The sequence below is a fragment of the Boleophthalmus pectinirostris genome, unplaced genomic scaffold, assembly GCF_026225935.1.
Source record: "Boleophthalmus pectinirostris isolate CB_2022bp ecotype Guang Dong unplaced genomic scaffold, ASM2622593v1 HiC_scaffold_20, whole genome shotgun sequence".
Taxonomy (NCBI): domain Eukaryota; kingdom Metazoa; phylum Chordata; class Actinopteri; order Gobiiformes; family Gobiidae; genus Boleophthalmus; species Boleophthalmus pectinirostris.
The window spans coordinates 28,716,371-28,724,682 of record NW_026571153.1 but is presented as its reverse complement, the minus strand read 5'-3'; the positions used below and the strand labels follow the sequence as shown (position 1 = coordinate 28,724,682).

The 8,312-nt window shown below is 36.2% G+C and overlaps 1 protein-coding gene across 1 annotated transcript; it reads right to left on the bottom strand.

Annotated features, from left to right (window-relative positions):
* Nucleotides 1-2,493: 2,493 nt before the first annotated feature.
* LOC129409708 (uncharacterized) lies at nt 2,494-8,047 on the bottom strand. The gene is made up of 5 exons (XM_055156225.1): nt 7,990-8,047; nt 7,260-7,910; nt 3,079-3,201; nt 2,966-3,006; nt 2,494-2,628 (listed from the first exon to the last, which is right to left on the bottom strand). The coding sequence occupies exons 1-5, from the start codon at nt 8,033-8,035 to the stop codon at nt 2,494-2,496; spliced, it is 996 nt and encodes a 331-aa protein (XP_055012200.1). The 5' UTR covers nt 8,036-8,047.
* Nucleotides 8,048-8,312: the final 265 nt, after the last annotated feature.

Below are 8,312 nucleotides of genomic sequence, written 5' to 3'. Positions count from 1 at the left end.
CCTGGTATTAAAATGTGCTTGTATTAAAAAGTATACTGATTTGTTTTGTTTAAAATATACCAGGGCCTGTAAGGACATTTTGGAAAAGTTAAGTGTTCTTATCATATTTGTTAGTGTTCCAAGGTAGAGAATGTTTCAGAGGAAGTCATCTGGACTCTGCTTTTGAAAATCAAGTTTAACAGTGAAACTGCCCAGCACTTGTTTACTAGTTAACCTATTATTGTAATTTAGAATCAGAATAAGATTTATTGCTATTGTAAGTGAACAAAATACACAATCACCACTGCTGAGTACCTGCATTTGATAGACTTGACCTCTCACTAGTCCATACTGTTAGAATGCTGTTGTAGAGAGCGGTTAATTATCTTAATCCAACATTTCTCTTCTAGGAGGGATTCTTTTTCTTCACCTCTTTTTCAAAGCAGCCCTTCTGCTTAAATTCTGCACCTCACGGTGAATATCGTTGGCAAAGGAGGTGCACCTCAGAGGCTGAATAACTTGTGTTGTTTAGTGTTGTGGTTGTTTGGTCTCCCCAATGTCCTGCTCACTGCATTCTTCTGAACTACAGTCAATATAAAGTGAATATAAAAGTTAATGTCTGTTTTTGTGTTGGCGTCTTACTCTTGTGATGAACCAGTTTCTGTCTCTGTGTTGACTGGTTTAAAATACACAGCAATATTCACATTGTTCAATTAGTGGATCTTTGGTGCCTGTTACGTTTTTTTTGCACAAAATAAATCTGATCACAAAAAAGACCTGTCATTATCAGTGTTTTTTTTTTTTTAAATGAATGAGAGAAAGGATTTTTTACTCATATTTCGTATTTCCAATATGAGAGGGTGTCCTCCAGCATAGGCCTGTAACGATAATAAACAAATCAATTAATCATACGATAACTTTTAACGAGCATGATAACTTTTCCGGCCACGATAAATTCTGTTTGCATGTTGTTGTTTTTTCCTCGCTCTTTCTCACTCTCAAAGAGGGTGAATGTTAGAAGCTTCTATCGCTCTGATTCCTCTTGTTTAACAAGTGTAATGACGCTTGAACCAACGTGCACTGTGTTTATCAACACAGACGCAGCCCGAGTGCAGAAAGCGCCGCTGTCTGTGCAGCTAAAAATGAAGCCACAACACAAGAGCCGCTGTCAGAACCAAAACAGTTCATTGCCGAGTGCCAAAACAAATCACGATGCTGAATCAACTCAACAGCCACATGCGTCAAATGTTGAGAGTGTGCAAACGATGAGAAGAAATGTTTCAAACCCCAACAGCTGATAAACCCAACCCCGAGTGACAGAACTAGCCCCGCCCCCAGGAGAACCCGAAATCCACTGAAATCCCACAAGACACTGACACGACACCAGACAGGACAGAGACTCCCTCAGAGCCAAACAGGATCCTGTGTCGAGGGTTAATAAAAACATTTAAATGACCAAAATGACGGGGCCACAGCAGCAGCCACAGAGAGAGTGACCACTATATACCATGTCAGTGACTAAAATCACTTTTAAGGGCAATTTTGTTACAGAGACTTAATAATTCATTTATTTATTGCTTTGGTTGTATTTGGTTCAAAAGTGGTTTATTCAAGTGCATTTTTGTGAACAAGTCCTCGCTGTGAGTCACACACATTAGGCTAGTCCTATGTTAACAAGTCTGTTTTATTTAGGTCTGTTGTTTTTTATTGTCTTTCAGTTCCTGTGTTAAATGTTCTTTAGAGAGTAAGGTTTATTGATCTTTGAAAGGGTGTATTTGCATTTTTATTCATTCATGGTCATTATAACAGTTGAAATTGGTCTCAAAATGTCAATATTATCATTTATCACAATAAATTATTGGTCAGTTAATTGTCCTGCAAAATCTGTTATCGTTACAGGCCTACTTCAGGGGTGTTCTTTCTCACTTTGGCTGTTTATTGCCTTTTTGTGGAGGTTGTTCTGTCAGTGCATGAAAATAGATTATTAAAAAGGAAAAACCATCTAATTATGGCATCATATGCATTTAAAAAATAGATTTGTTTATTGTTTTATTGAATATATATTTAGAAACATATCACGTCTACATTACTTGATTGCTTTAATTAACGTGGAATTGTTTGAAAGTTGGTCCTATTTTAAACCAGTATGATCCCCATCAGTAATACAGGATGTGGTCAGAGGAGAAACACATTTTTATTTTGGCAAAATTACGGTCATGGCCTTCTTCAGAAAAAATGCACAATCCACAAAATACCCAAAAATATACACAAAAAAATACCCCAAAATCCACAAAAAATACACAACATATACAAAATCCACAAAAAATCCACAAAAAAATATTTTATTCTTATTGTTGAATTTTTACATTATTTTTTTAACCCGAATTTGCAAAAAATAAAATAAAAAAAAATTAATTAATTAATAAAAAAAAAATAGAAAAAAAAACAAAACAAACAAAAAACATATTTGACTTTAATTTCTGCATAATTCCTACGTAAAATAACAACATTTTCTTATTTATTTCTTGTTTTCTTAATTCTGACGTCAGAATACAGTACTGTGTCGTTTTTGGGTTGCATGGAGGTCCCCCTGCTGGTGGCGCTGTGGTGCCCTATCCTGACTCTCGCATATGTAACACTGTCTTCAACCTAAAAAAAAAAAGAACAAAAAACACAAAAATTAATAATTACACTAACGCATGTCTCCACTTAAAGGTCATGATGGAACTTTTCTGGTGTTGCCTGAAATGATCTGCACTGTGACCCGAAAATGATGTATCTCTGCGGAGCCAAGCAGGTGACACTACTACACCATGTTACAGGTCAAATCTGTGGAGCGGTGAGCCTGCATTGTTTGCTCTGGCATTTCTAAGCCATAAAAACACATACAGTGAAATGAACAATGCAAAAAACACCAGAAAAGTTAAACAAGACAATATAACAGCACTAATCTAAATAATTGAAAATGATAATAAAATCATTAAACCTTGTTGTCTTCGGGAGAGTCCAGACTGCACAGAGCTCTTCCTGTAAAATAAACACACGGCTTTGTTTCTGTGGAGTTGATAGTGCTGACACTTTTCTGAATGACAACTGTACCTGGAGTTTGTTTGTCAAACTTCTTGCAGCTCACGAGCACCAGGGCAAGAACAGACACCACAAATGCAATGGAGACCACAATCAGAGCGATGGAGCTTTGACTCAGATGCACTGGAAGATTCTCTGTAATCAGAAACAATTTTATCAACAGCAGAATTGGATTTATATGAAGGTGATAAGAGGAGCTTTTTAATTGGATAAGAACATCCATCAAGAGATATCTTTTTTTTTTTTTTTACATTTCTGAATATGGCTCAGGTTTGTTTCCTGTAACTGAAGTGTAAGCAGAATGCAACCCCCTTTTATGTTTTGTTTTGTTTTGAGCACCATTCTTACAAATAAAGTTCCAGTCATTTGAAACATTTAAACTAAAGGTGTGAATGTTTTAAATAACTTGGTCATAGTGATTTCTTATAACAATAATAATAACTTTGAATTCTTGCACTCATATGTAGATCATATGAGAATTTGAGTTAATACAAACAGAAAAATGCTCCAAACCACACAGATCTAATCTCTGATCTGCTAAACCAGCAACCAATCACCATGTAACGTCCTTTAAGAGCGTTTGGAAAGAGACAAGTCTTCATTTGTGCTGCTCTGGTGGGAGGGGCCACGTACAGAGACGCTGGAGACGCTGCTATTCTAAGAAAATTACCAATATTCTACTAGAAAATATAATTAAAATATTTTAGTAGAAAATCAGCCGAGGGCCAGATTAAAGGTCTTGGAGGGCCGGATCTGGCCCCTGGGCCTTATGTTGTATGTATGACACCCGTGCTCTAGTAGATTCAAATCAGATCATTTCATTTTGTGAACGTTGAGACGTACGATTGTTCTGAGATGGTTTATCCAAAGAGAAACATACACACACTAAAGAGCCTACGAAATACTAAAGTCAACCAAATACTAAAAGGCCTATTATGTGTTATTGGAAGAAAGATGATAGATCTACTGCAAGTCAGTGAATACAGCAGATGCCCTCCCACTGGACAAGATAACATCTGTACTGAAAGGCAAACACAAGGTCCTTTTTTGGGGTTTACTGATTGTATGTCAGGGTGGCTTTGGGTGTGTGATGTGTTCTGTGTGCGCTGATATATTCCTAGACTTTTGGAATATGTTGTGAATCATTTAAGTAACAGCAGAATTGGATTTATACATTATCTATATATAGATTTGCCATCTATATGTTGAAAAATTGCATCTTTATAAAACTCAAAAGTGGTATTGTTTGATGTTGACACAAATATTCTGGTATCAGGTGAGGATACATAAATATAGGCGAGTTTCACCTGACGTCATTGTTATTAAAAGCCCGCGTTGCATGCTGGGAAATATTTTGGTCGGAAGCAAGAAACACGGTAGCGGTCAAACACAGTGTGTAACCTCACGTATTTATCCCCGATAATGGTAAAATTCCTGCTGCATTATCAGATGCACAAATAGAAGCACGGAAGAAGGAAAATATCTTTTTCGTATTCCGAGTGAAAAGAACCACTAATGGTGAATTAAATGACTTTCAAACATCCGCAGAGCAAACGTAGAAGATCCTAACAAACCGTGGACTCCAACAAGTTCAACAACACATCGAGACTCTTGGAGGTTTTCATCTTTTCTGCTGTGAATGGCCCAGGAGTTTCCACCAAGTCATTGTGGATATCGCCCAAGTGAATATTTGTCCAGGTAGTTGGTGATTCTGACCAGAAATTTGGTTTGGTCCACCTTTTGTCGGGGTTGAAAAGGGTGATTTGGCTCCATCGATGCTTATGACCAATTTCTGGTCAAATGGTCTTGGGTCCTCTGCCGTTAGAGTGGATAAATAACCGGGATCAATACCCTTTACGTGCTTTCTCGCTCCGTCCGTCATGTTGAATTAGTGTTTCTTGCCACCGACCACAATAATTCCCAGCATGCAACACACGCTTTTGTCAACAATGAAATTCGCCTATACAGCACCTCAACAATCACCTCGGATCAAATTTAGCAATGGTCTGACAATAATAAGCTCTCACTAAATCTAAATAAAACTAAAGTTATGTTACTGGAAAAGTCAAACCAAATGATTCAAATCCAAGTGCAAATTGTTGGCGTAAGTGTGGAAAGAGTAACTGAAAACAAATTCCTTGCTATAATAAAAATGAAATTAATAATTATGTCAGTCTTGACAAAAGCAAAGCAAATCCTGAACAAAAAAAATAAATAAATCACTTCTTTCCCTGCATATTCCCTCATTCTGCTACACTTATCAATGTGTTTAGAGTTATGGAGGAACAAAAATAGGTTTACAGCCACTGCGTGTAATACAGAAACATACTCTAAAACAGGAGTGTCAAACTCAAATTCAAAGAGAACAAAATTAAAAATTGGAACTAAGTCGTGGGCCAAACTAAATATTTATTGAAAAATTTCAACAACATCTGCATGCTTTCTGTTCTTTCAAGATATGTAATGTTAAACCTTTTCTTTTAAATACATGTTTAATAATAATTTTGCTTAAATGCTGAATCCAGAACAATCAGAATATAAAATAATAACAACATTTTTAATAAATAATGTGTCTATAGTCAATCTGTAGCCGGTGGGCAGCTCTAATACAGATTTGATATGATCTCAAATATAATTATATCGCAGGTCAAATTTGGTCCCCGGACCTGAGTTTGACATGTCTGCTCGAAGAATTAGTCACAAAGCAAGTTTTAATGTGTATACTAACAGAACATAATATCCACTATTCACTAGTTTAAAAGGATCAAAGTAGATGATCTTTTGGTATTAAAACTGCACAGATTTTTTAAAGCTGGTAATAAAGCCAAACACAGTCCATGTTCAGTGATATATATGATGATGAACAGCTGAATATATATGTATAAAGTGTAAACCTCTGTTTGTTGTTATATTAACTTGCCATTTTAACTTTGTGAAGTGGTGAATTTTTCAGTGTTTTGGTCATGGTGTCAATAATTGTAAATGTAAAACTGAGATGACTCTTATGTTAAAAATGGACCCGGTCAATCAGAAGTAAACAGCAAGGCCAAGTTAATGCATCTGATATAAAAATGTATTCAACAGATACATATGTACTCTAGTTTATGAAACTGTTGACCTTTGTTCTGTACCATTTTTGGTTCTAAAGTTACATCTGTTTTAAACAGACCATGTATGAAACATGGAACAAAAATTATTTCCCAAATTTCAAAGACCTGCAAATCATGTCAATAAATGGATGTATTTCATCATATCTTGTGTTATTCCATCTTTGAACTGTTGATGAAGGTACAGGATTTTTTTTTTTTTTTTTATGTATTTAAAATGATAAAAATTTGCTTGGAAGGACTGACATATTTTATAGAAATAGTTTCCTTTCATTTCAAGTAATTTTAAAGTATTTGGAAGAAAAAAGTTGACAAATGATGTAAAATCCTGCACCTTCTACTTGTTTGCACAATTTTCCCTCCGTTACTTTTCCCTCCGTTACCATGACCTTTCTTAATAAAAAATCTCATTACTCAAAAAGTAAGAGGTTTTCCAACCTAATCTTGTACCATATGGTAGAAAACTATATGAAGCAAATATTCAAACCAGTTTGTTAAGGATATGGAAGTGAGAACCAAGAGTTATCACTGTTTGGATTTATTGTCCAAAAAGTGCTGCATATTTCATTCCCTCTGTTACCGACATGAGTTTTTAAATTTTTTGTCAACAACTTGAAAGAATATCACAGGTTTAACTTGACCCTGTTGGAGTGTAACTCTTTCCTACATTCTGATACTTTACTTCTTTCAATAGTCCCTCTAGTTTCTGAATAAGAGACATTTGAATGTAAAAAATCTGCCCCTGTTTCCCTCCGTTACTACTTGACCGGACCCAAATGTTCATTATTTATGACTAAATGAAACATATGCAGTAGTGATAGAGGTTCAAACTCATCTGATCTTATATAACAGTAAACTTTTCACACCAAGTACCATCTAAAATCATATTTGGCTTTCAGAGTACTGTTGGATCTAAAGACTAAACCACGGATAAGGTGGTTCTAAATAATGATTTACACAGGAGCACAAAAACATAGATAGATTTGTCTCTAATCATAATAAATACTGAAATTACAGCCACTGGATTGTCTACAATTCCACAGAGCCTCATTGTTTGTATAATGACAAATAAGAGACTTGACTTACTGTACATTTCTATCCTTGTTCCAGAACCAAGCATCGTGTTTCCACAGGCAGTCACCACACAGAGAAAAGTCCCATTTTCAGCTGAACCAACTTCTGTCAGGGTCAGGTTATGAACACATGAAGTTTCTCCAGCGTCCTCACAGTTCATACTGATGTTCTCAAAGTTCCATGAAACAGTTTGAGAACCACTTTTAATCCAAGTGACACTGGTATGTTCTTGTGGACAGAGGCTGGGGTTAAATGAACAGCTGAGAGTCACAGAGTCTCCAGGCTGCACTCTGATATAGTCTGGACTCTGGAGCACAGACTGCATGAGCTTTGACTCTCCTTCAACCACCACAACTGTTCCTGATCCAAACTCCACATCTTTCTGGCTCAAAACTCCACAGTAGTACGTACCAGCATCGCCCCACTCTGCAGCCAATATCGTCAAAGTACTGGAAAAATCGGATGACTTAACAGAGTAACGACTTCTAAACTTTTCAGAGACTGTACTGTAGCTCGACGTGAGCTGCTGCAGTGTCCTGTTGTTGCTCAGTTTGTACCACACGCTGGTTTCCAAGTTTTCATTAATGAGGCACATAATTTCAACCTCTTCTCCAAATTTCACTTTATGAATCCTCGGTTGAATGATACTCCCCCAAGTCCCACCTGAGAAGATAAAAACTATGCTTAGTCTGTTTTAAAATATAGAAAATCTTGTTAAAATCTTAAAGGATTAGTTACTTACATAGAGACCACAGCAGGAAAACACTGAAAGCATTCAGAATCATCATCGTGTCTGTTGGTGAACGACAAAGACTGTGACTGTCCGACGTCAGTGGAGACTATATGAAGGTGAAAAGAGGAGCTTTCTGATTGGATAAGAACACCCATCAAGAGATATCTGCAGTCAGCCTATCTTTTTTTTTTTTTTTTTTTTTAACACTCTGAATATGGCTCAGGTTTGTTTCCTGTAACTGAAGTGTAAGCAGAATGCAACACGTTTTTTTGTTTTGTTTTGTGCACCATTCTTACAAATAAAGTTCCAGTCAGGTGTGAATGATCATAGTG

What these genes read in the sequence shown, in the direction of transcription:
- LOC129409708 (XM_055156225.1), bottom strand. Translation starts at nt 8,035, where the DNA reads ATGATGATTCTGAATGCTTTCAGTGTTTTCCTGCTGTGGTCTCTAT. An exon ending in TTTCCTGCTGTGGTCTCTAT is followed by an intron (nt 7,911 to 7,989) that starts GTAAGTAACTAA and finishes TTATCTTCTCAG; the next exon opens with GTGGGACTTGGGGGAGTATC. An exon ending in GTTTGACAAACAAACTCCAG is followed by an intron (nt 3,007 to 3,078) that starts GTACAGTTGTCA and finishes TTTATTTTACAG; the next exon opens with GAAGAGCTCTGTGCAGTCTG.